Raw genomic sequence first — 27,222 nt, 5'->3', positions numbered from 1 at the left:
TGCCTGCATTTTAAAAATATAAGCCCAATTTTAAAATGTTACCACAAAATAAATACCAGACTTACCCGCTTAGGTCCTTGCACTCTACGAACACACGGACAGACTCCATGGTCGGAGCAGAAGCAAGTCAGAGAGAGTGAGACGTTGGACGTGAGTATACAAACCTGCACAGAAGGAAATGTTTGGCTGCCAATGACTTGTACAGTATGATGGAACTAGATGTACTACTGAGGTGAAAATTATACGAAGTACAGAGTCAAATTGAATTATATTATTTGTTAGTATCAAATAAACAGTGCTGTAATAAAACCTTACCTCATTTGCCAGTGACGCAGAATTTAACAAGGTCCTCTGGCATATCCATTAAGTCCTTTGGGTATTTGTAGAGAGAAGAAACAAGGGAGAAAATTAAAGAGAGAGCAGGAAGAGAAACAGAAAGAAAGGAATAAAGAACCGAAACTGCTCATATCTAGGTCTGCCCAAACCGCAACTGATTCTTCTGTCAGGGGTCGGCAACCTTTTTATTACCGTAAGTCGCATTGGAATTTCATATCTCTGTAGACAGACGGCGGAAAAAATAATTCCGAGGCCAGTAAGCGAATCTGCGTTTCTTTAGCTGGTGTTCACTTGAAAGCAATGGCTATTTCTCCACACAATGTTGTTTGTTAGATTTAAAAAAAATTGATTTCAAGTCACTGTCAGTTTTATAGAACTTCAGTTATTAATACCACATTAATTCGTTTATTGTTTCGTAAAATTTCACGTAATTTTAAACAAAAGAAGAACGTACTTTTGCGTAATAACGCGTATTTAACGTTAGAGGCCATCAACAAAATGTTTATTTCATTTTCTTTTGGTGACTGTTTGCCCTTCCAGCTTTAATAATGTTCCTCAGTCCTTGCATTAGCTAATTCCACAGCCCACTGTATGCCTTGGCCTTCCTGGAGAATTTGTCTGCCAGATTTTCGAACCTATTTCGACAAGAATGAGTACTTATCCTTGGACTTCTACACTGGACAGCACAGCAGAGAATGATGTGGACACACATCCATGCCTAGAGTGGAATTCGAACCCACAAACCCAGTGTTCGAGAGACCAAGACCCCTGTGATTGGCGTAGGCCTACACCATCTTTAAAACATGTCCCATAACAGTACGTTTCGTCTAAAATTATACAAGCCTGAACTCGGGGTGTGTCCTTTTAACGATGAAATCCAGCATTCAATCGTTGAACACACTATTTAGCAACCGCAACGTTTGCATTGTTCAAGGTCCGTCTTTATTCCTTAATTGCTTCACTTCTTTCACGGACTGTCTTCTGCTTAACGTTAAACAACGAACAGAACAAAGCAAAAGGTATATCAAGCACAGAAATTCATGCGTCACATCCTTCTTCAAAGAAGTGGCAGTGCTTCCGTTTGTCAGCAAACGCGCTAGTGTAAGGATTCCAGTCAGACTTTCTGTCTACATCAGGAAGAAGACCTTGAATGAAGCTTAGGTACGTTTTAGCGTACATTCAACTCCAAGATACTTATAGACATTGTTTTCACGTACATCTTTGCCTTGGATTATAAAATGGGCCTTGTTCAAGTGCACAGAGAAGGTAAAATAGCACCTTCACACAAAATACCTTATTTTCACTGACTTGCTTACCAACTACTACTACGCTTGTTAAATCCATTCTTCGTTTTCTTCCTTGTCTTTTGTCCTCCATTCCTTTTCAGGCAAGTTTTAAAAAAACAATGGCAAACCATCCATTAGTTCCGTCATGTTCATCCGAGTGTAACGACCTAAAAGATACTTGGGTACCGTACCGGATTTAGATTAAACTCGGTGTAAGAATCTACGCTAATTTTATTCCAAACACTTTCTCACTTTATTTCTATTTCTATCTATTCCTTTCTACAACGTTTTCTTATACCTTTCCTCTTCGTTTCATCAAGCACAGGACAGCTGTCGACATGCACACTAACATGCTACCAATAGAATGATAGATATTTTTTCGATGGGTTCGACTTTAAGTCGATTCAACTGTTCGCTACCATCAACCAGGGGGCAAAATTACTTTTTGAAACTAGGCAGATGTCACAGATTAGAAGAAAAGCCAACACATATTGTAATGGACATTATTACAATCCTTTCGTTGTTGAGAACAATACTTATGGCGTCGAAAGACGGAGATAACCGCCACAAAAAAATACACTCTGGAACTGAGTAGAATACGTATTCTAACCTCGTCCAAGCCCATGTCTAAACCTGCTACCAACACATCACAGAAACTAACAATCTAAAACAACGCATGCCAACTTAATTGTGAGGTTACACCTTTCCACTCTTTGCGTAGACAAACTCGTCTGACACCACTGAATATTCCAGATAACGATGATAATCGTTATGACTGACAGAAAGAATTAAATCAATACATAATGGTCAAGGTCAGCAAAAGAATGGCACATCAAGCATGTTAATTGTGAGGATGCTTATGAATTAGCTTCTTATAGTAATACATAAGCAGATAAAAGATATTAAATACATTTGTTACACATTTATTCTTACCACCCTCTATTAGAACATATACATTTATGTGGTCCAAAAAATACCATTACAGGCCCATAGTATACTATACACAATTACACACTCAAACAAACAATAGTTAGGTTATGAGCAACTAAAACCACACTTCAGCATACACAATGTAACCTTTATTACAACTGTATGTACATTGATACATAAATAACGCGTAGACAAATGAAAGTACTGAAAGAAACAGAATCACTACGACCTATTTCCAGCCAGGGACTTTATGCTGCCACTAAATATTATTTACACAAAATTTGTTTTCTTCCAAAAGCGAAGTGAACATCTTCAAAGGGAAATACAATCAACATTCCTACAATTCACTACACATTAAAACTGGACCAGAACAGGTTGCCATACCAAAGTTTTCAAACTGCGACAATGTTACATATTCATTAAAAATATATTGGTCAAAGTATTTGCCACAAATTATAATGGAAACATTAAGTATGGAAGATAGGCCTACCTATAATTTCTTACATCCAGAATCAGAGGTTTCTTAAAAGTTAATTAAAAATTACACATAAAACCAAAGTATAATTTACGTCAACTGAAAATTAATTGTGTTTCTTATGACAATTAATTAAATCCTACAATATATCACACATCAAAATAATTAATACGGCATAAGTTTGTAAAAGTATGATTTCTTGAATATTAACTCAAGACTTTTATGATATCAAGTCAGAAAGCAGCATTTTCACATTTCTTCTTCTGTCTACACTTATATTTTGTCAAGTCTCACTATGTCTGTACTTGTGTGCAAATGGAAAGTGCGATTTGATGAAACTGGCATACAAGTTTAATTATAGAAAAACAATGAAACAAATATACAACTTATTCATACGTTACTAACTTACAATGTGATTATTAATGAAAAAGTTGGCAACCCTAAGATTGAGCAAATCCAGGATTATGAAAGCAGAACAGGTCAGGAAATCATGAAAAATGTGGCCTCGGACCACAAGGACTAGAGTCAGACACAAACAATTAAAAGCCCCAGCCACAGCACACCAAGTAATACGGAACAAACTCCATTCCCTCCTCTTTTTTATTATTTAGCTGCCGCGTTGAAGGACAGAGGGAGACGCAGTTTAACAAACTTCGTGTGCACATATCTGTAGCTGAACATATTTCTATTAACACAATGTCAGTGCCAATAAAATGCCTACTAGTGCTTCATTGCCACACTAAATTAAAAGTACTAGTATTTAATAAAACATTTCTCCCAATGACAAAGATTACAATTATAAAATTAACACTTTCAATAAACTTGTACATCATAAACAGATGTTATAAATATCACTTTCACTTCAGTAACACTAGGCAATTAGTCCCAATTCCCATTCATTCTAAAGTTTTCAATACATAACATGATTCTGTCACGCCAGCCTCTTGAAATTAATTATAATGCGGCCTGAAATAATACCCTATTACTCAAATTACGATGCCAACAGTAGGTTTACTTCTGAATATGACTTACTAGTTAAATAAATAATAAACTCGGTACTTCCAAATTCTAACTGACAAACTAACATCGCGTGTACATGATTTTTTTACTACCTGTGTTATTCAACCATTATATTTAATTCTTTAACAACCTGGATAAAAATTGAAAATGGTATCAAAGAATCGTGCACTAGTAAATGTAGTTATCAACCAGATGGACTGATCTTTTATTAGATATGATTGTTTTAAGTTACTAAATATGACTTCACCCAAAACAGAATCATCCTTCTGCACTTCATATATACAGCACCAGACCCATTATTTGAAAAGCTTGGGATCCAAGGCTTTTTGGATTCTAGATTTACTTAATTTTGAATATTCATGCAGAGGAATTTTAATACCGACTAAATAAACAATTACAAATTTTTGTTGAGGTATGCATTATCTACTAAATTATACAAAATACAAATTCTTCTGCTTTCAGATTCTTACCAATGTAACATTATTTTAAATTCTTAAAATACCTCCTAACTTATATCTTCTGACTGTAGGTGACTACATCCTGCTGGGGAAGAAGCCTGGGGAAAAGCATGGATTTTAAGTCCTCCCAGATTTTGGGATGCCAGATATGAAGTCTGAAGCTATATCATCCAACAATTTCATTATAAATGTTTTTCACCAACATTAATCAAAAGAACACTGCAACCCTATTATGAAAATCTTCTAATACTTGTTCATAATCTGCAGCTACAATACTCATACACTTTTACCTTTACATTCATATTCTACAAAGATATGAACAGTCAACAACCATAGAAGAGTCTCCCAAAGAGGAACGAACAATTTTGCTTATAATTTAATGGGTGGTGAAATGACATATTGAATATGAAAAATAAGGACTGTTGCTAGAAGGAACCAACTTCTACTAATTACAATGGAAAGTAAGGAGGATTCAACGCAGCCAAACATGCATACAGATGGAGAAATGCTTACAGCTTAAATCCAGCCATGCCACATCGTAAGTGAATGAATCAACATGTAGGACTTTCAAAACTCCTTATGAATTTTCACGTTTATTACAGAGTGCATTCAAAAAACCTGCAAAGTAATCACAAGGGCTAACAAGAAACCAATTATTACCCAAGTTACTGTCTGTATTTAACTACAAATAATTTTTTTGCAACTGTAACACACACCAGTATACAAGTGGGAATCTAGTGATGAATTTTTATTAGAAAATTTTTTAGAATTTTAACACGAATATATAACTACAAATTCAAATCATATGTGACTTCAAATCAATACATGTAATTATCTAAAATAACAATTTTGACTATCCCATACTACAACAAATGCAATAATTTCATGAACACTTACAAGGTAAATTATTCATGATACAATCCTTCACAATAAATTTATGTTCACATAAATGAAGTGGATTTATAAAAGTATCTCATTTAATCATCTAATTACCGCAGAAACATAAGAATCACTAAACATTTAGCAGTTTTTTTATATAATACAGATGATGCAGTAATAATCACCTTTCAGAACCTCATGTCTGTTATTTATTTATTTACTGATATTTTTGTGAGTGCAAATTAAGGAAGATGGGCTGAACCATAATGCATAAGTTTGCATCATGACTGTACTGCCCAGAAAGCTACTGTATTATTCTTACGAAGGAATGATGTAAAACTGAGGAATGAAGCACAGTATCACAATGAGGGAGAAGAGAAAGTATGGCTTATATTTTGAAAAGTTGATATCACTCATTCTGAGATGCATGGTTCCTGTTTAAAAATGTTATGGTTTATCATCTCACCACCATGACAAGTCTCAAAAACATTAGACATACACATGGGACAAATCAAAGATGCTGTACAATCAGAGAAAGTCTGATCATAGACTAATGTACACAACTGCTTACTCAGGGAATGAAATTACAAGAGCTCAAAGTATATCCTTAAAAAAAGTACTTGTTCATAATGCTGCTAACAGATACAAGTTATTACACATAGAGAAAATACAGTGAAATCTTGTTATTACAAAACACTATTACCAACACCACTTGGATCTCATTACAGAGCAAGGTTTAAAAGAAAACAGCATAATAAAAGCACTTGTAAACATTATAATAAAATGCACGGAAAGAGCTTCAAGTGTGAAAACAGTATCCCCATGATCTCCATATAACTGATATTTGGCAAAAATGGGAGAAAGAAAAAGTTCTTATCTTGTCAAATACTCTGTTATATAGCGTTTCCAACCATGCATATTTGGCACAGAATCTACAATTAGGTCATCCTAGAGAAAAAATTGCTTGAAAATCAAAAACAATTATTTCCACCCTATTTGATAATCATGATGCAGTCTACAATGCTGGGAAACAATTTCTTGTTAAACACATTGTGGAAGGCATGCTACCTTCTCTGGTTACAGACCCATCCACACTAACCTTGGATGTTCCAGTCCTTATTAACCCCTATTTAAATTATTTCTTATGGATGAAAATTCCCTGCTTAAAGGGAATTTGCTTTAAGTTGTAATTTTCCAGTTCCAATTAATCATGGATAACAAAGACGTCCTGTATGCCTATCATGGGAATCCATTTCTCTAGCATTACTCCTAACATTCAGAGACAATGCAACAAGATATGAAAAAATATTAATGCCAGCAATCTAAATTATGCTGCAGAAAAATTGTTATATTTATCTTTTCTATCCAAAAGCTTATATTTGTACATAAATGAACAAAACAAAGGAAAATCTATGATTACATTACCTCACCATAACAAGTCTTTAAATGTGATAATTTTTCAGTAATGGAAATGAGATTAGTATAAAAATCCCTGCAATAAAAGTGATATTTTTGCCAGGAAAAGTTAATTATAAAAAAATATGAACTCTGCATATTCAGCTAACAGTTCCATTTAGTTGGAGGAAGTCATCTTGTTTCCACTGTCCAGATTCACCTTCAAAACCTCTATCCTCTCCACAAATAATATTGTAGTCTCACAACTCTCATTTGTTGGTATTTTATTTTATACTTTTGCTCATGAGCAAGAGTATTAAAAAACCAATCACATCATCGCTACAGCCAATCACAAAACATCCTTAGGCGATGAAGAACGGCACAAAGAAAGCACAAACTATACACAGCAGTGTCCTTTGCACAATTTAAAGTTTTTCTCCAAAGGCTTAAACTAGTCCATTTCAATATTTCTAATCTGCGGTACTAGCTCAAATACCAAATGACAGACTGTTAGAAGTGAACAACACATGAAGAGAATGAGATCGTATCTGCTTAACAAAATTATATTATACCTTTCAAACAGAAGCAGATATTAATTAATATCAGTACATAACTGAAGAAGACAGCATCACTATTAATTACATAAAAAAGGGATCAGTATATATGCCAAGAGGGATTACAGATTATTATGGTGTTCTCACCATTCTTATGCCAAAAATTATGGGGAACTGCATTTACAGTTCGGTCTCAACATCATTCATACAGAATGTCCAGTGACTGACAATACTTAAAAATCTCATTCCTGTGGTAATTTCCAGTCAAAAACATTACACGAACAAAAGTCTGATTCTCAATGGGTACAGAGCTAGATACCTTAAATTCAGGATGACTTTAATCTTATGCAGAACATAGGGTCATTCACATGTCTTGAGCAACACAAAACACAATTACAGACGTACTTCGAACATGATGGGACATACCATTTCAGTCAACATGTGACACGTTACCTAAATGAGTAGTTCCATTACCAATGGATTCATCATGGCGGCCTGCAAAACTGGTCATTGTCGTCACCAGACCCCACTTCCCTAAACTTCCATAAAACATGGCAAAGTAAGAACTACATTATCAAATGTTTAACACTGCAAGATACACAAATCTTGAATTTTAACTATCTGCAGCTGCTGAGATTTGAACCAATGTTCATATTATATTTCTGATTAGGAATTACATCAGGAATAAGATTCAGAAGTACTGACATATCTCCAGCAGACATGAGTTGGGGGATTAAAAATGTTAAAGAACATCTCATTAGGAAAACCAGCGATTCCCTAAATGTTTGTCATAATGTATAATTCAACAGACCAAATTCAGACATCCTCCACTGTCAGATATATACATATATGATATGCCTGATACACATTATATTTCAGGACTACAGACAAGTGAAACATCATGTACATCATATATACTTCACACAATGCAGAATTTACAGCATAATAATGGTATGAAGGAAGTCCAAATTGAATTGTTAAATCAAAGAACTTGTGTTCTGATTCCTTTCCTGAAGATAATGCATGCAAGATCGTAAAAGAAGGTATTCGTGACTAAATGAAGACCACAGGCAAGAGATGTTCTCAATACAGAAATAATCCATTTGAAAGGTCCAGCAGAAAACCAAGGCCGCTTCTGGCTGAAGTTTAATTTTTACATGGTTTCATATATTAAAAGAAAAACTGATTTACTGGTGCAAGAACAGTGTGGCTCAAATTATTAATTATACTAATACAGCAAAAATGGAGCCACATTGCAATTTAAGAGAGAATTAAACGATGCTTTTATCATATTCCAAAGGTGGTATGTGCCTTTTGCGTTGGGCCCTTTATTTCAATCATACCACTAACTTTGTTAGTATAACAACTTCAGGCCCTTCACCAATATGTACCATGGTCACTCTAGTTTACACTCAGAATAGTGATGAAACTTATGATACTTCTTCTTTCTACCATATTTCCACCTCACCAGTCATAATATTTACATCACTGTTCTTCATTACAGAGGTAAGATGGCAGTGCACACCCCCATACAGAGTTAAGGTATGTTTGGGTCTACAAAACTGCCCAATAACAAGAGTTCACTATTAACACTTACCAAAAAACAATAAATAAACAGGAGCCACAGCTATCAGACACCACTGTCAAACGCTGTCTTCGGAGAGACAGTCAATGACATTGGTTCTGCATTGTCAACAAGAGTGGATCTCATCCCAGATGGCGTGGCTGATTCTGCAGCATTTATCTCCCTTTCAGCATTACTAATCATTTCCTCCTGTGATGCCCTAAACAGAGAAGAATCATTTTAACTCTTAAGAAGTACATAAAAATTCAGTGTCTTTTTCAATGCAGGGAACTTTCATAACAATAAAAGTGGTTTTAACTCTGATAAGAAAGAAAACTAGACAGAAACATTCATTAAGAATAACATTTTAACTCCCCTTTTTTTCTAAAATGTGTTTCCTTGGTAGGTTTCTATTCCAGCAAGTATCAATCTGTTCTTCACATCATTATAATCTGTACCCACAAAACCATTAAATATGGATAAAATCACAAATTATATGAACTAATATAATCACTAGACAGAACTGGTGCCTCATGAACAAATTTCAACAGTACTGAAAAATGGTAAATGAAGGACTGAAAATGGGTGGTCCTGAATTTACAGTTTTGCCTGCAGAGTTCCAGAACTAATCACAAATACTGAATGAATGACAAAAAAGCATGGCTTAAACAAAGAAAATTTCCTTATATTCATAAGGATAATGAAATAATGTTTCCTCATTTCCAAAGACAGACCAAAAAATATATGTAATCCTTATTCCGCAGGACAAATGTAAAATTTCAAATCAAATTCTCACGCAATAAGACAATAACTATACAGAACACGATGAGATAAATCTCATTATGACCAATCAAGACCTAATTTTAATTTCACTTCAATGCACTACATTTGTTAATGCATAAAGATTTAAAATGCTGAAAACAAATGCACATATTCCTGTGATGAGACATAGACTGTAGCCCCTTACAAAGTCTGTAACTACCACAACAAAGCTGAAGAGTATCTGAAAATAAATGCACGAGTTACAAAATGCAAGTTGTCATGCTGAAAACCAAAATAAGAATAATAAAGCTATAAGCATGTATAAAATATTTCAAAATATTTCAGCACTTCAAGAAAATAAAACTTCTACACTTTGCTAGATTTAACTGGACAATTTTTTTTAATTAGGATAATTTCACGTAAAAAACATTAAAAAATGGATGTTATATAAGCAAAATTACAGACAGGGTATAAACAATACACCTGAAGCTCCTACTATTAGCCCCGTTTATTTCATATGTACTTTCAATATCTGCAGCAATAAAAATGTACCATTATGCATCACAATCAAGTCTGATACAGTGCCACGCCATTTTATTTCCATTTGCTACAGATATCACCTTGGAATATCCTAGCAATATCTACATTAAAAAACAAAACCTACTCATGTAAGAAAATTTGGTCATTACTTGGGATCAGAAGTGTAAATTATTACATACTGAACCAAGGCAGTTACAGTAGATGATTGTGCTGTTGGGAAGGGTAGTAATTTTTAAATAGAAATATTATAGTGAATAAGCTGTGTATGATATAATCAGTTTCAATGGTTTGATGTGGCAAAAAAGAGTAGGGTTAAATGTTGGTGAGAAAAAAAATCATATGTGCCTAATGCAAACCTGCAAAATATTGCCTACTGTTTTACCTAATTATAAGTTAACCCACCCATCAGTCAGTGGGTTCAATTTGGGGGGGGGGGGGGGGAAGAGAGAGAGAGAGAGAGAGAGAGGAGAAATACTAAATTGGAGGACAGAACAAAAAATGTGAAGGCCTTGAGGTTGTGCCATATTTTTGGATATGGTGAGTCAATGTGAAAAATTGAAGTATAACTGATGAAGTTAGTAAGAACAGGTGAAAATAACTGGACAGCAGATGAGTGTGTCAAGTTCTTTACACAAGAATTTGTAAGTATTTTGGTTAAACAGAGAGAGAGAGATCACATTAACAATACATAAGGTAATAGTATATCAAAAGCTAACTACACATATATACTCTAAAATTTTGTATTTTTTATCCTAAATTTTGCAACTACAATATTTTGCACACAATAAAGCGTTTTAATACAGTACTTAATAAAAATACACCCAAAACCAAAAAATGTTGATTTACTGCCATCCCCACTTTAACGTAAATACTGGTGGTATACAAAGAACAGTGTTCTAACATGGATAGACTGTATCAACAAGCCCAATCAGTGCTATAACCCAACATCAATCTTAAATTTCACAGTGTTTATATTATTCTATAAGAAATCAAATTATATTATACACTTTGAAAATTATACAAGGCTAACATAACACAGAATCCATAATTTTTTTAATATTTAACTCTTAGGAACAGAGTTGTTCTTTAGGTGGTGATAGTCACTCAGATGGTGACAGGAGGACAGAGAGAACTGCATAAAGAAGAGCTCTTGGAGCTGCACAAGTGTACAAATCACATTCCATGCTGGACCATTCTCACCATTCAAGCAAAATGTAACTGAAAGTTGAAATAAGCAGCCTGACATTTAATCTACATTGAAGACATTCTGAGTATAAATGGCAATACGCAGAACATGCATAAGCTTCATTAAAAATAGCAAAACATTTCTATACAACTAAAAAACCACTCATACTGTCTATTTTATGCTTACATTACTGTACGAGGGTATCATTTCCCTTAACATGCAGCCAGGCACAATCTTCAAACATGAGAACAGCAATACATAGCTTATGTAACAGAACTGCATGCATAATATGTTAGCAGAGTTAGTATTTGCCTCAATTGAGTGCATTAATGGGTCTAGGTTGGACGCCAGACATCAGGATCCTCCATGAGTGTGGTGTTATGATCGGCCTGCGGTGTCGAGGCCGGAGGTGATGCCGCTGCTGTCATGTCTTGACGTGACCCTCTGCAGGTATACATATAATCCAACTGAAAATTTCTCCCAGTCACCAGCACACATGCATGTACCACAAGGAGCAAAACGACACACTCATGCCTACACATTAGATTCTTATCAGCACTATAATTTTATTCACTTGACATATGGAAATATAATCTCATGTAACTATATGTTTAAACACTAATGTGTCATCATCAGGCCACAACCATATTTTCTAAAATGTGTTTACCAATATGTACACCATTATACATATGGTACATTGTCAGGTAAAGAGCCGGCGTAGCTCAGTCGGTATAGTGACTGGCTATGGACTGGGTGACCGGGGTTCAATTCCCAATGGGGGCAGAGGATTCTTCCTCTAGCCTCTGCGTCCAGACTGGCTCTGGGACCCACCAAATCTCCTATGCAATGAGTACTGGGGTCCTTTCCCGGTGGTAAAGCACGGCTGGGGCGGACCACTCACCCCCATCTAGTGCCGAGGTCAAGAATGAGTAGGAGCTATACCTCCACTCACCCCAAGCACCTACTTGGAGTATAGTGGGACAGCTTTTTTTTTACATTGTCAGGTAACTGGTAATTCATTATGCTTTATTTACCTGTATTTGTATTAAGATCACTAGGTGTGATTTAATATATTGTTTTGTTTTGTCTTTCTGTGGAGTGACAGAAAGACAAAAGATATTCAGTACTTCCTTTGTCTGTGGTTGAGATTTCCACCAAAATACAGTCCATGTGCATGTGTGCGCATGCATGCACACATGTGTGTGTGTGTGTGTGTAACTTAATTTCAGAGTTATTATATTTTCAGAAAGTACGGTACTTTCTGAAAAATGGCCAGTACACAGTGATTGTGCCTCTCTCTTCTTTGTGTATTAATAAACATAGAGTAATAGAATACAGTTATCAATAATATATTTTATATTTAGTAATGGACAGAAAGTAAGAATATGAAATCATCAAATATAAAACAATATTGCTTAATGTAAATACAATGATAAATACTCACTTTCTGCCAAGAGACATCAGCCCATAGATCACACCTGTAGTGAAGATCAACCCACTGCCAAATATGCTCTGAAGCTCGCGACAGAGGAATACAGATGGTAGAGCAATACTGAAACATCAGCAGAAGTACATATTCAAATTTGTGAGGGGGGGGGGGGGGGGGGTTAGGGTATTTCACTGAACATGTCACACACTGATACATATTTTTATGAATTATTTACAACATTTACACTCACAACAGTATATTGTGTCACCATCCAAAAAATGCATTTATGCATACCAATTAATACAGGATATATCAATATTACAGACATTACACCACAATGCAGACAGCACAACATCAGTATAGCCGCTATTAAATCACCCAAGACCACCCTACACACATATAAAGTCAATAATACTGCAGTAATAGAGAAGTATAACAAACACAGTCAGGCTGTAATACAACTGGTATAATAAGCATTAATCACCCTCTTTGGTACAGGAAATGTATATAGGATATAAAAGTTTGTAACATTTTAAGGGTTCTACAGCATTTTTAATTTTAACCTATACAATATGTAATGTAATTACATGAAGTAACAGATGAACCTGCATACATGAAAAGACAAAATACACATTGTTACATTTTGCTGGGGAACTGTCACCAATTAAGGTCAAAATATAATTTGTATTAAACAAAAAACTGTTATGTAGATGGTTACACCAAAAAGGTAAAACACACACAACCAAAAATGCTGTATTCTAAGATTCTTTTGTAAAGTTAGAGTGAGGAGCAGAACAATGATGACTCTACAATCCTGTTACATTGTATTTTCCATTTTGGTACAGTTTAAAATGGCTATCCTATTCAAAATTCCCATTAATTAAACCCAACAATTTGAACCCCTTGAATCCCCTATATATGCAATTTTTAAAAGTGTCATAATGGCTCTGGAAAAACAGTTCATCTATCTAGACAGTACAAACAATTTTAATTCATATCTTAATATTATGTTTCTACTTACAGACAATAAAAAGCTGCCCTATTCCAATATGGCCGTTTCTCTACCCAGTCACTAGCATTTTGCACAAAGTCAATAAAAAGACAGCAGCAAGGAGCTTCTATCATAATCACAACAGCACCTGCCATCCTGTAAATAAGAAACATAGTTTGCAGTTCCCTTTTCACGCCATTCTAAATGCAGGACAAGTGTGGTTATTTAATGAACATTTAAATAATAAAATCTTCTTAGATTGTAGTACACTGTAATCAAATAGCAAGGCAATGGCTTAAGAATTGCCACACTAAAATATCAAAGACAGTAGGATTAAAAGTCTCAGCCTTGAAACCCTGAACTGACAATGACAACCAAATTTCAACAATTAAAGAACACAATATTATATATTTATCTCATTGTATAAAATATCATGTACTCACATTTGCCACATTCCACTGATAAGACATTCAATGTCACCAAACACAATACCAATACAGCTCCATAATCCTAGTATAATAGCCACTGTAAAGAAACAAATTTTAACTTGGTATAGTTTAATATCCATACATTTACAGTCAATGAGGGGTGGTCCTCTAGCTTGGGAATTTAGTGAAAAAATATTTACAATTATATTAGCTCCTCTAATATTTTTAGCCTCAAAATACAAATTAAAAAAACATGGTACCTTTTACAAACTTGCTGTTGCTTCACTAACTCTATGGAGCAGCGTCTTTGAGAAGCTAACAGTTACTCAGCTAATCAAGAAATTCACTGCCTTCTTAGGAAACAGAAAGTTCATTACTATGTTTACAAAGGCTGCCAACGGATCCTATCCTGAGCCTCATGAACCCAGTCCTCATTCTCAAACCATATTTCTCTAACACCCTCCTTAATATTATCTTCTCATTATACCTAGGTCTGCTCCCTTCAAGTTTTCAGATTAAAGTCTTGAATGCATTTTTGTCTCTTCCATTCTACATGCCCCACCCATATCATACTTCTTTTATTTATCACCCTGTGAACACCTGATGAAAAGTACAAATTCTGAAGTTCGTCTTAATGCAATTTTCTCCAGCCTCCTGTTACTTCCTGCCTCTTAGGTCTAAATAAACATCACTTATTTATTATTAGGTATAAACATAATGTAAAATCAACATGAAACTGCAACACTGAAATAATGTATTTTCTACACATTCTTTAATTCTGAAAATAGTTAAAACAGCTTAGATATACTGCAAACATTGTATAGCATCTGATTTCCTTTTAAAAGTGTCATTTGTATAACTAGAAATTATAATTTATAAAAACCAATAATTAAGAGTAATAAATCCTTTCATTATTTCTGTGCATCTGCTTTCTAATAATAAAACAAATAATGACAATTCTGTTTTTCCAGTGAAGTTCATAAAACATTTTACATGCCCCTACGAGGTGTGCAAATTACAATTTGGAAACAACTAAATCTAACTCACCTCCTAACCGAGATATCTTCGGAGGACATGACAAATACACGTACTACTTGTTTTATATGTCAACATACATTCTAAAGCACTTACTAAACAGCACAGAGTCTGCAGCATCACAGAAAGAGATCATTTTTGTTTAATTACAGTACTAGTGGTAATCATTTTAGAAGGTTCCAAATGGAGGGTGTTATTGAAAGCCAGTAATAGTATTAATAATTTTTTAAAAAGTTCTCAGCACAGGATATTGTTAAAATCCGGTTAATCTGATATTCCAGCCACACCAACCACAGATGTTCTGATATTTTGTTTTAAATAACCGACTTCTTTGTTGCATATACCCATTTAAACTGGACAAACTGACACTAACAGTGAAATATACCAAATTCCTATGAGAACAACATCAACATAATAAAGATGTCATACCAAAACTACCGACGGTCCCTAATCCGCGACCAGCATATTTCATCCACCAAGGGACGTCATCCTTTGCAACTGCATCTTGACCAGGCCTCTGCATAATAGCACCAATTTTCTCTGCAAGTGACTGAAAAATTTGCTTAAAATTAGTTTATTATTAAGTATTTTTCTAATTTCGTTGGTCTACTCAATGAAAACTAAACACTAACGAGCAGTATAACAGTTAATTATACAAACCATCTTTGTCTAAGCTAATGTCCTCCGTCACTTTCTGCAACAGCTGACACCACTCACGCAGATGGCCACAGATTGATAATTCGCTTTGGTAATGGCAGTAATGCCAACTTTTTCGCAAAGTCCCTAAACAATTTGACATAATAAGGTTATTGCCATTCTACTTCAAGTGTACAAATGACCTACATGGAATGGTGCGAAAAGCTTAATACTTCTTCAATCTGAGAAATTACATAAGATCTCTAACTTATTAAAATAATAGGCATACAGCACAAAATTTCAAATAACTGTCGCTGTTCAGAAGCCAACTGTACTTGGTCAGCCACCTTTCTATGTCCAACCCAACCCTAACATATTTTCGTTTTTCTCTTCTGTTCTTGGTAAATAAATTTTTCTACGTTTATCAATGTAAGTTTTCCTTCGCTTTTCTTTATTTGTTAAATAGGTCTGATGTTTTAGTTCTTTACGTCTCTGTTCAGAGCCCAACTGTTCTTGGTCAGTCAACTTTCTCCGTTCAGCCCCACCCTTGCAAATCTTCGTCTTAAACTCGATCATAAAGTCAGATTTCATAAGTCTTCGCAATCGTAATATAACGAATTATTAGTATTAGTTTACCTCGTTGGTGTTGGTACTTCAAATAGTTGATAACGTCTTCTTTCACTTTTCTTCACGTTCTTTACGTCGCTGTTCGGAGGCCAACAGTCAGTCAAATCTGAATGAGTATTATTATTAGTATCAGATTACCTTGTTGGTGTTGGTAACGTGATCTTGCGACTGGCTAGGTAGCTGGAGATCTCGTTGTTGTGAAGCGTTATTTGTTTACTCGGCATTGTTGTGTTCCTCAACAATGCCGAGTAAACAAATATAAGGTGACAGTGTTGATGACGTCATTTTTTGATAGACGACGAATCACAAATTTTTATAGTAGATTTCACAACCGTAGACGATACATGCAAATCGCGGCTCCCGAACGATATTCATATTAGCATATGGATGTAACAAGAGCAGTAGTAATGTTGGGAACGAGAATTTGACTAAATATAAATACCTCTAAACGGTATTGTGTCTACCTAGTGCAATTTCTTTTCATGCACGCCTGTTAACGTAACCAATGCTTGTGACATTGGTTTCAACCCCTACACCACCCACGCGGAATAGGACCACAGCACAGCCTTTCTAAGTTATACAGAGAATGTCATTATTATTTCGTTATATAATTTCTTAAATCTACATAAATGTAATTGTACATAACCCTTGAGCGATACTACAGCGGCAACTGCAAATACGAACGTGTATGAAATAAGAGAGACTGAATGCTCCAAACAATTACGCATCAGAATGTATACAAAGTCGCCTACGGTGTTTGTGTCGATGGTTGTTTAGACATAATTTATCTCAGCCTTTGTAAAATTATGCAATAACGAACATAACATTTATTTTATAAATATAAACCTCGATACTAAAGGATGGTAACCGTTTCATGTCAGTATGGCATTTGCAATAGCAAAACCTTAATACTTTTTTAGTTTGCAGCTGCATTAAGTACCTCAGGAATCCAGCAATTTACATTCCTCACTGCCAGTTTATACTTGCACCCTGGAATGCTCTTGAAGGGGCATCTTCGAGGCATCTAACAATTCCCATCATATGTAGAACAATTTAATTTATCTGTATGATGTTCTTTTAGTTACAAGTTTCCAATAGAAAACTGTTCTTATTCAGCATCATGTGTTTACTATACTTGCTGTAAATTAGTTATCAAGTTGCAAAAAGCACACAATCATGGCATTTTATACAACAAAAATTATGTAGCTGAAGAGTTAAAATATTCTTCTGATGAAATTTTCACATTGACACACACACTCTCCCAAGCACTATTGTCAAATTTTACTATGTTCTTGAATAAATGTTTTGAGTTAAAATAAAATTCAGCAAATACAAATGATGATTTTAAAAAATCAAAATATGCAGTATGATGTGATATGTATAAACTAAAATGAGGATTGCATTAGTAAGGGAAGATAAAAATGGTCAAAGAAACTAAGATGTGAAAGGGATGGTAAAGGAATACAAGAGGAAAGATGGAAGAACATAAGGTAATAAAGGTATACAGGAAAGGAAGCAAGACTGAGGAATCAAGATAAAAAAGAAATGGTTTCCTGTTGAATTTCAACAGGCTTTTTAGACAAATTACAAAATAAAAATTGAATGGTAATCGTAATAATGTAGTCCATAAGCATTTCATGAAGATATTACATTATAAAGTTACCAGAAAATGGAAAAGTTCTACTAATTCCTGATCATAAGTTTTCTCATCATCACATAAAAGTTCACCCAAAAGTAAATTTTTTATACAATACGTACCTTGATGTGTTGTAATACAGTTTGTAATATCTTTTAGAGATAAGTCATGTCTGCTATCTTCCTATCTGGAGAAATGAACATCTTACCAGTTATGTATGACTAATTACCATCATTACATACCTAACAAAAGTATGGGATACTAAACATGTGACTAATTTGTAGTTTAGATGCGTCATGTTTGTGTTGAAATTCAGTATATATTTATTTATTATTTCAGTCTATACACAAACTTATTATTAAAATGTAGTTGTTAAAATTAAAATTTAGCGCTTTTCATCGTTATTACGATGTTACATTTCAGCGCTTATTATTTTACGACATGTTTCGATGCTATTGCATCATCCTCAGGTTTTTATTGTTATTTTCATCTTTAAAACTATTATATATTTATTAATGCAACCATTTATTGTTTTATTTGTTTTGTAGATTTCTTTTTGTAGGTATTCCTTTTGATCTTCGTAGTGTTTTGCATATTTTTGGTCAGTTGTTCATATTCTGTGAAACAATTAATTAACATTCGAATTATTAATTATTAATATGAAAATGAGTTTGGAGATTGTCATAGAAAATATATATTTGTAAAATTATAGGAATATAAGAAACATACCAAGAGTTGTGATGTGTGGTGTGTCTGCGTCTGTCATCATCCGATCACAGACGCAGACACACCACACATCACAACTCTTGGTATGTTTCTTATATTCCTATAATTTTACAAATATATATTTTCTATGACAATCTCCAAACTCATTTTCATATTAATAATTAATAATTCGAATGTTAATTAATTGTTTCACAGAATATGAACAACTGACCAAAAATATGCAAAACACTACGAAGATCAAAAGGAATACCTACAAAAAGAAATCTACAAAACAAATAAAACAATAAATGGTTGCATTAATAAATATATAATAGTTTTAAAGATGAAAATAACAATAAAAACCTGAGGATGATGCAATAGCATCGAAACATGTCGTAAAATAATAAGCGCTGAAATGTAACATCGTAATAACGATGAAAAGCGCTAAATTTTAATTTTAACAACTACATTTTAATAATAAGTTTGTGTATAGACTGAAATAATAAATAAATATATGTGACTAATGTGTTACAAATGCTGTAAAAATAAATTTTCCAGTATTGGTAATATAGCAGTCTAGCCCACAATAGCAGACTACATAGCTGATATACACAGTAATGCTGTAGACAGTGTACAATATCTTGCCTTCTAAGTAGTATTTTAAGAGTAAACTGGATAAAATTTGTTCTAAAAAAAGAACCCCAAACTCCTCTGTACATATGGGCATACAAGTGTCATTATCTCAGGACAATTCTAATTCCATTATACACATATACATCCAACAGGTGTACATCCATCATTCAATCCATACATTCATCAAATTGAACCAATCCATATTATAATTTATCATGTCATCACTTTATATTCCACGTCACAGGCAAAGCAGATCTTATATTACAATTAGATCATGATCTGGAAGTTCATATTTAATGACAAAATTATATTTTGTAACAATATTCACAAAATTTAAAACACATCTTATTGCCATACATTCACAATAACAGATACATGAAGTCATTATACATTAAATTAAATAATACTGCACTTCATTGTACAACATGATAACCTCTCTTGCTACCCACACAATTGACACTGGAAGTACACAGTTATATCTTGTTGGGTAAAGAAGACAGTAACATTCAAAAAAAGATATTTTACTACTAAAATGAAAGACAAGAAGCAAAAATAATTATTTTTAAATGCTTTATATGAAGGTCACCTTCACTAACTCAACTTAAATTTAAAACAAAATAGCAAGTGACTTTCCACCCTCAAGTCTGTACTACGAAGCTCGATGCACAACTCACTGTTCTGGTGGGTACACTCAGGCCCTTGCAATCCAATGAGATTTGTCTCAACTCCTGATGGCACATGAAACGAACATATCGCAGCATGTATACGGCAATGCGTGAAAACAAAAGCTTCATACTGTTATCTTCTTTTTACTGAAAAAATTAGACATTTGTTAATTATTATAATAGTTATGGTTACATAAGAAATGTTATTTCATCAAGTCCCTGGAGATATGCTATGGGTGCAACTTGTCGCACTGCGAAGCCATGGTTAGTGAAACATTACCAGAAATAGTTTTCAGTCTGTGGGGCACGCATGACCCCCACCCCTCCCCCCAGGCGACGGTAGTTCATGGCTCCACATAGGCGCCATTGGTTCTGATCAGTGTCATATACTTCAATTGTTTTCAAGTATGCTGTCCCATCGAAGCCGCCGACAGCATATAGCTGTCCATTCACAACAGCAAGTCCAACCTGCAACATGAAATTCTAAACTTGAAAGAGTTGTGTTATACTGCCTCATTTCACAAATAATGTGTTCTGAACACTGACAGTATTTGTACATGTACTTTCACTGCAATTTCTTCAGTTGTCCTAAGCATGCTGACCAATCTTATTTACATTTATAAAGCACTGACCTAATTTGCAACATTAATGAAAGAGAAAACACACCCACAAAGATTTGTACCTATGAGACCACATGACAGCAACCACTTCTAGAATATGATTAATTACATGATGCAGGATCTTACTTGAAAATGTGATAATTACTCAGCTGGTCAGCAAATTCCCCAGTTTTATGGAAATCAAAGGTTCATTATGCAACAAAAGCCTGCCAATGGACCCTACTGAACCAGGCAAATAAAATCTACATCCTATTTCTTTAAGATTCGTTTTAATATTATTGTCACATATATGTCTAGTTCTCCCAAGTGGTCTCTTCCCTCCAGATGTTCTGACTAAAATTATGTATGCATTTCTTACTCTGTTCCACATTAAAATATAATGTCAGAAATTATATTTCAGTATGATCAATATATTCTAAAAGCTTCATATGAAATTCACATTTTTATTATGTTATAATGTACATACCCCACTTCTACGTGAAGTCATAGCCACAATAGGATTCCAAGTATTAGAATGAGGATTGTAACGCTCGGCACTGGAGAGTTCCATGCAGTCATCTCTGCCACCCACAGCATAAATGCAGCTGTTAAATACTGCACAACCTAAATGTTTGCGTCTTGTTGACATTGGTGACACTGGGGACCACTTATTTTGACGAGGATCATACCGTTCCACTGCAAATACAAATACTGCATAAACATCACCAATTCTCCAAATAGCTAGAGCTCCCTAGTTTTAAGATTGAATATCTCATTCCATGTGAGACACATAATCATGGCAATGTTGGTCCTCTGGGTTGTAATGCTATGTAGATACTATCATTTTGAAGGAATACAGTGTTTCTGAAGATGGAGGCAGTATGTTCCTCCAAAATGTCGGTTATCCATCTACAAGTCAACACAGCAATACAACCCAGAAGACCAACATCAACATCTTCACTGCTGTGAGACCTTCAAAGTCTCACATACAATTTTAAACTTGTATGCAGAAAAAGTCACTGACTGTTGTGATTCTCTCTTTTAGATGTCAATAGTGATCTTCTGGGTTATGATGCTCTGCGGTCCAGTGTGTGATTACCAATATCTAGGAGGAACATATTGTCTCCAACTTCAAATGTTCCAAATCAAGAATTTTCTTGGAGACATTGTATTCCACATTTCCATACATAAAAAATACAATGGTGGGAGATGTGAAGTGTTCGGAGGACAAGTTAGTGAGCTACTTCTTCCATTCCATCAGTCAAAAAACCTAGTGTCAGTTCATGGCAAACACAAATGAAATCAAGTGGGTCCTTATCTTGGTTGTAGAAATAATTGCAGATGCACTTTCACTTTCAATCTCATAAACGTGTTCGAAAGAAACTAAAACTTGATGAGCTGTGGACCATTTCAGAACAAACCCAAAGATTATGTGTTGCAACTTGAATGATATATTAAATATTTAAACTAGACAGTAACCCTGAAAAATAAGGAAAACATTACACAGTGCTCTTTATATAATTCCTGTGTGTACAACAAGATACTCTCAATACTTCTGTTTCTCACATCATTCTGATGTAACAGATATATTACACACAGCAATATGATCTTTTATTCTTTAATGAACGTGCTTCTAAAGATTAAAAATACCTGTATTTAAAGGGCACTGCCCGTCTGAGCCACCTATAGCATACAAGAATCCACCAAGCACCGCTACAGCTACACCAAGACGTCGAGTTGTCATTGGTGCAACTTTTCCCCATTTGTTTTCCTTAGGATCATACCTAAATTGACATAAAAGTTACAAACATTGTTGGTAATGATCTTACATACGAACTATCAATACTTTGATAAGTTTACTATTTTGCAAGGAGTATTAATAAATTTCACACATTTTACTAATGTGATTCCAGTAGCAGATGTTATAATTGTGAAATTAAACGCAGAATCAAAATGTGCTGAAAAATGATCCTACTTCTATATGCATACAGTGAGATGATGATATGGGCATTCAGACAGCATAATTTTTAATTTTAAAAAATATTTTTCACACCCTGTCCAGCTACCTCAAACACATAACTCATACCATTACAATTTACCAAACATAATGTAAGTTCTCTTCATCTGCTTCTATGATCATAACAAAAATTCTGAACAGCTGACTCACAAAGCTGAACAATGGCAATGAAGAAAATTGACCATACTGCAACAAAACTTTTTGGGGCTACTCAAATTTTCTATCTCATGTTATCACATTTACACACAAACTTATTTCCCAACCAGCTGCACAATTATGTGATGATGTCATCAACCAATCAGAATGCACAAGATACCCTGCCCACACAAAGTTCACTGACCTTAGACAACTCTGACTTTGAAGCTTTCTGTCTTCTGGGTTGTTGCGCTGTGTAGTCTGGTCGATGTTAACCAATGTTTCAGAGGTCATACTGCCTGAATATTCATCGCCCTGATGGCGGAGGCAGTATGACCTCTGAAACGTTGGTAAACATCGACCAGACTACACAGCGCAACCCAGAAGACAGAAATCTTCATACTCATCGCCCTGATGACGGAGGGCAGTATGACCTCTGAAACGTTGGTTAACATCGACCAGACTACACAGCGCAACAACCCAGAAGACAGAAATCTTCATACTCATCGCCCTGATGACGGAGGCAGTATGACCTCTGAAACGTTGGTTAACATCGACCAGACTACACAGCGCAACCCAGAAGACAGAAATCTTCATACTCACCACTGTGAAAACTTCAAATCTTACAACTCTGACTTTACTGGTGCCATTCTGAAAAGTGAAATTAATTCTGACAAAAATACCAGAACCATTATGGTAAGCATGCATTTCTTCACTTGTTTATATTTATCACTGGTAACACCACAGAGTGCCAACCTCTCAACATGGTTAAGGCACTGGACTCCATCCTGGCCACCAACAGCATAGAGAAAACCATCCAGAACCGCCACTCCAACACTAGTTCTGCAAGAAGTTGTTGGTGCAACATCACAGGACCACTGGTTTGTTTGTGGATCATACCTGCAACAACAGTTTCTTGTGCTCGACACAAACCTCAATGACACAGTCAACTCTCAATCACATCTGGAAACAGTGTAAATAAAAACTGAATTGAATACAAAAGCACAAGTCAGTATCTTTTTTACACAGGTCATTCATACAATAAACAAAATTCTGGGTCTTAGCAAGCCACAATATACAATATTTCATTGCTTAAGTCACACCCATTTCTACTAAAATTTTGTAATCAGAAACTTGGGTGCAAATATACACGAAATGTTCTAATATGGTCAGTGGGATAGTTTACGCACAGCTAACACTGTAGAAACTTGCCTGTCTCCCAAGCAATTATTTGGTCATCTGTTTTAACATGCACTTTATTTCCATACCTCTCAATGCTGTTTAGGTAGGACTGACCATCATGTCCACCAACAGCATACAGCAAGTCATTCAAGACAGCTACTCCAACCCCACATCTTCGTTTGCTCATGGGGGCCACCATCTTCCAGTCAGCTGACTGAGGATCAAACCGTTCCACTGAAGCAATGGCATCACCACTACACCAACCTCCAACAGCAAACAACACCTCCCCTCGACGGGTAGGCTTTCGAGGACGCGTACGTGGACCTTGCATTAATGGTCGTTCTTGTGGTAACAAGAGATAGTTCTTAGCCTCATCCACTAAATCACGGCATGCTTCATCACTCCTCACCAACAGATCAGAACCAACTGTCCCTACCAGGAACTTAGGACTCAATAATGGAAGGCGTACATGTTGCAATACCTAACAGAAAACCAATGTATTAACCAATACTGCTCAATATCTGGTCAGGGAACAAACACATGTGACACAAATTTTCATAATTGATAACAAGTCCAAAACTGCACACTTTAATCAGCATTAGTCATAACCAAAAAACTCTACTCTTTTTAACTGCTTACCTCAGTCTCCTGTGTATTAGAAAATTAATCTCTAAGAGATGACTAACATTGCCATGTCAGAGAAATACAATATATGCAGTGTGTATAGAATATAAAGAAGGGATCCTTCAGTTTACATTTAACTTACCTGTGCTAAATGTTGCCGTCGTTCTGACACGTTGTACTTCACCCATGACATAACAGCACTAAACACTTGCTCTTCAGAACGCACATTCAGTTCATCGCTGGAGATAATATCTACCAACTGACCCACAGGTAAGAGTAAAAACTCTTCACTTTCCATCACTTCCTGGAAGTTGTGTTGTGTGAATTTGTCTGCAATTCGGAGGAGCTCTCGGCATGAATGCGTGTCAGCAAAAGCCCGGATCCCCAAGCAGTTTGAAGGATCTAGTTGTCTTTTCAAGAATTCACAACATATGTCCTGGATTTCAGCCAGCTGCAGAAGACATGCTGTAACCAAGAACAAGCAAATATCTTACTTCCATCAAATAAGAAAACAGTCTACTCACTAGTATACCAAACACAGAAAACCACTCATTGCGGTCATTTAACTGTTCACACTAATGTTATTGAAACTGTTGTTTTCATAAAAGATGCAGAATTTCTTTGCCAGCTAAGCAATACCCATTCAGTTAAAGTTCTAATCCTGCCAAGAGGTAGAAACATACAAATATGATTGAGATTCACATAGATTTAGAAAAACTCACCTACTGATGGGTTTAAAGATATCTTTAAAAAAGTAATTTTATCCATACTTGCTCAACATACAGTATTTCCATAATAACATCATCTTATCAACTTCCCAACTCACCCGCTGGTAAAAGAGTTTGCACATTCCCCTCCTCAACTACGATGTGTGAAGTGTAACAGAAATCAATTAAGAGCTCCATTGCCACTTCATCAATGTCACGAATTGTAACTTCTGTTTGTCGAGATTCTGCCAACTCCCCAGTAAACATAGCTCGGAAGTATGGGCTACATGCTGAAAGAATAACTCTGCAAGAAACATAACACAGCAGAGGACATTAGTAACAACTCTCTCATTAGAAACTATACATGTTATACGAAAAAGAGACACATGCAGTACCTCTTTCAGGCCACCTGTGGATAAAAGTCTCGTTAAGTCCAATCCCTAGCCAGATTGGTCGAGGGGGAGAGGTCAGACTAAGACAGGTACCCTGGTTCTCCAGGTTGGGGGTTAGTCGCAAGGCTAACAACCTTGCGCTGTAAAAAGGAAGATGTTTCGAAACCTCGATCAAAACCTCGGACAGACAGACCTAACAGAGGACCGAATGGAAGAGGAGAATTGAGGAGGCCATGGACCGAATACGGAGAGCCATAGAAGAAAATATAGCCACTATACCGCATTTTAAGCAACAACACAGAACAAAGCATATTTTTTACAATATTAAACTTTATTACATGGTAATAGGGGATATGAATTCCTCTATTATGGGGGTACTAGTAAAAGGAAAGGAAAAATTACAGTGACAGATTGTGATATTAAAAGAATCTTATCACAATTCAGATATTGTAATGCAATGAATCACACATTGTTTCAATATATTCAAACAATAGGTAACTCAATCAGAACAAAAATGTATTTCATGAAATTTTTAATTTCTATTATACGGCCACAAGAAACCACAACAAAATTATAATGAGCAATTCACAAACCTGTGAGCAAATATTTTCCTGGAGCCAACATTCAGCACAACATCGCACAGTTCACGGTGACGTCGTAATACGTTCAGTTCAGTTAATGTTCCACGAGGATGTTTTTCTGAAGTGTGTGAAAGACGAGCAGGTGAAGGGGGCCGCTCCCCTATAACCATTTCCCCCATCCTTCTGCGAGGGTGCTGGGCCAAGTACAGGCGCAGGGGAGGAGGGGCCCAACCCCACACAGAGTCAATCTACAACATAACCAACGTCCTGCCATCATAACCTATACTTCAAAAGTAACAGCATGTAAATATTTATCAACTGCGAATATAACGACGTACTAATACCTCCTCCTAGTCAAAACATCACAGACTGAACCATTACATCCTGCGCATAAAATTTGAATTGAAAGAAATCATATTAGCTAACATATTATTTATGAGCAACGCATACCTACCTTTGATAATAGTAGTGCACTAAATACAAATTAATTTCCACGAAGAACCGTATTCTACAGAAGGTTACCTAACCAACATAAGCTACCTGCCTACAAACCATTTAGCTAATTTCTAATAAAAACATTCATTAGCTGTCACAACCTCGGACATTTCACATCTATCGACGTTCTCACGATACAAAATCGATGTCTATGCAATGTCGATATGCGCGTAAATCGAAACAAATAAATTACAGCAGATACAGGACTGCCAACACAAGACGACGGAGGATCAAAGGTTACTTACAAAAGACAACTCATGTCACTGGCGCCATTCCAAAAAAGTTAAATTTTAAATTCTAACACTAGAACTGTTGAGGTA

General features: G+C 35.3%; 2 protein-coding genes and 1 long non-coding RNA gene across 5 annotated transcripts; 1 reads left to right on the top strand and 2 right to left on the bottom strand.

The window, feature by feature from the left end:
- Positions 1-2,679: 2,679 nt before the first annotated feature.
- fwe (calcium channel flower) lies at positions 2,680-16,676 on the bottom strand. Of its 3 annotated transcripts, XM_022058479.2 has the most exons (7): positions 15,929-16,032; positions 15,698-15,818; positions 14,249-14,330; positions 13,836-13,961; positions 12,830-12,937; positions 11,698-11,829; positions 8,995-9,117 (listed from the first exon to the last, which is right to left on the bottom strand). In XM_022058479.2, exons 1-6 carry the CDS (start codon positions 15,929-15,931, stop codon positions 11,721-11,723), a joined length of 549 nt encoding a protein of 182 aa, XP_021914171.1. In that variant the 5' UTR covers positions 15,932-16,032; the 3' UTR covers positions 8,995-9,117; positions 11,698-11,720. The 3 variants fall into 3 exon arrangements, with proteins under 3 accessions (XP_087209230.1, XP_021914169.1, XP_021914171.1); XM_087353104.1 differs by lacking the exons at positions 11,698-11,829; positions 15,929-16,032 and adding an exon at positions 16,541-16,676 and having other exon boundaries at positions 2,680-9,117; XM_022058477.2 differs by lacking the exon at positions 11,698-11,829 and having other exon boundaries at positions 2,680-9,117; positions 15,929-16,031.
- Positions 16,552-22,676, top strand: LOC147873182 (uncharacterized). The gene is made up of 2 exons (XR_015536241.1): positions 16,552-16,626; positions 21,815-22,676. It is a non-coding gene; the product is annotated as an uncharacterized LOC147873182 (long non-coding RNA).
- On the bottom strand, positions 19,709-27,061 carry dbo (Kelch-like protein diablo). Its single transcript, XM_022058483.2, has 10 exons — positions 26,862-27,061; positions 26,420-26,655; positions 25,554-25,738; positions 24,870-25,192; positions 24,190-24,584; positions 23,678-23,821; positions 22,420-22,553; positions 21,257-21,465; positions 20,451-20,638; positions 19,709-20,317 (listed from the first exon to the last, which is right to left on the bottom strand). Exons 2-10 carry the CDS (start codon positions 26,584-26,586, stop codon positions 20,296-20,298), a joined length of 1,767 nt encoding a protein of 588 aa, XP_021914175.1. The 5' UTR covers positions 26,587-26,655; positions 26,862-27,061; the 3' UTR covers positions 19,709-20,295.
- Positions 27,062-27,222: the final 161 nt, after the last annotated feature.

The sequence above is a fragment of the Zootermopsis nevadensis genome, unplaced genomic scaffold, assembly GCF_977971745.1.
Source record: "Zootermopsis nevadensis isolate Lab colony 2312 unplaced genomic scaffold, Znev_1.0 Znev_ptg000021l, whole genome shotgun sequence".
Classification (NCBI taxonomy): domain Eukaryota; kingdom Metazoa; phylum Arthropoda; class Insecta; order Blattodea; family Termopsidae; genus Zootermopsis; species Zootermopsis nevadensis.
Note: the sequence above shows the minus strand (reverse complement) of the source record. Positions and strands in the feature narration are given on the sequence as shown.

Bases quoted from the DNA above. Each gene is read 5' to 3' on its own strand.
- fwe (XM_022058477.2), bottom strand. The intron at 14,331-15,697 runs GTATGACATCTT...GTTTCTTTACAG, and splicing joins AGGGACCGTCGGTAGTTTTG to TGGCTATTATACTAGGATTA. The intron at 12,938-13,835 runs GTAAGTAGAAAC...CTGATGTTTCAG, and splicing joins AGGGCAGCTTTTTATTGTCT to TATTGCTCTACCATCTGTAT.
- dbo (XM_022058483.2), bottom strand. From the start codon at position 26,586: ATGGGGGAAATGGTTATAGGGGAGCGGCCCCCTTCACCTGCTCGTCTT. The intron at 25,193-25,553 runs GTGAGTTGGGAA...TCTTGGTTACAG, and splicing joins GCAAACTCTTTTACCAGCGG to CATGTCTTCTGCAGCTGGCT. The intron at 21,466-22,419 runs GTATTTTTAATC...TTGTATTTGCAG, and splicing joins GCAGTGCCCTTTAAATACAG to TGGAACGGTATGATCCTCGT.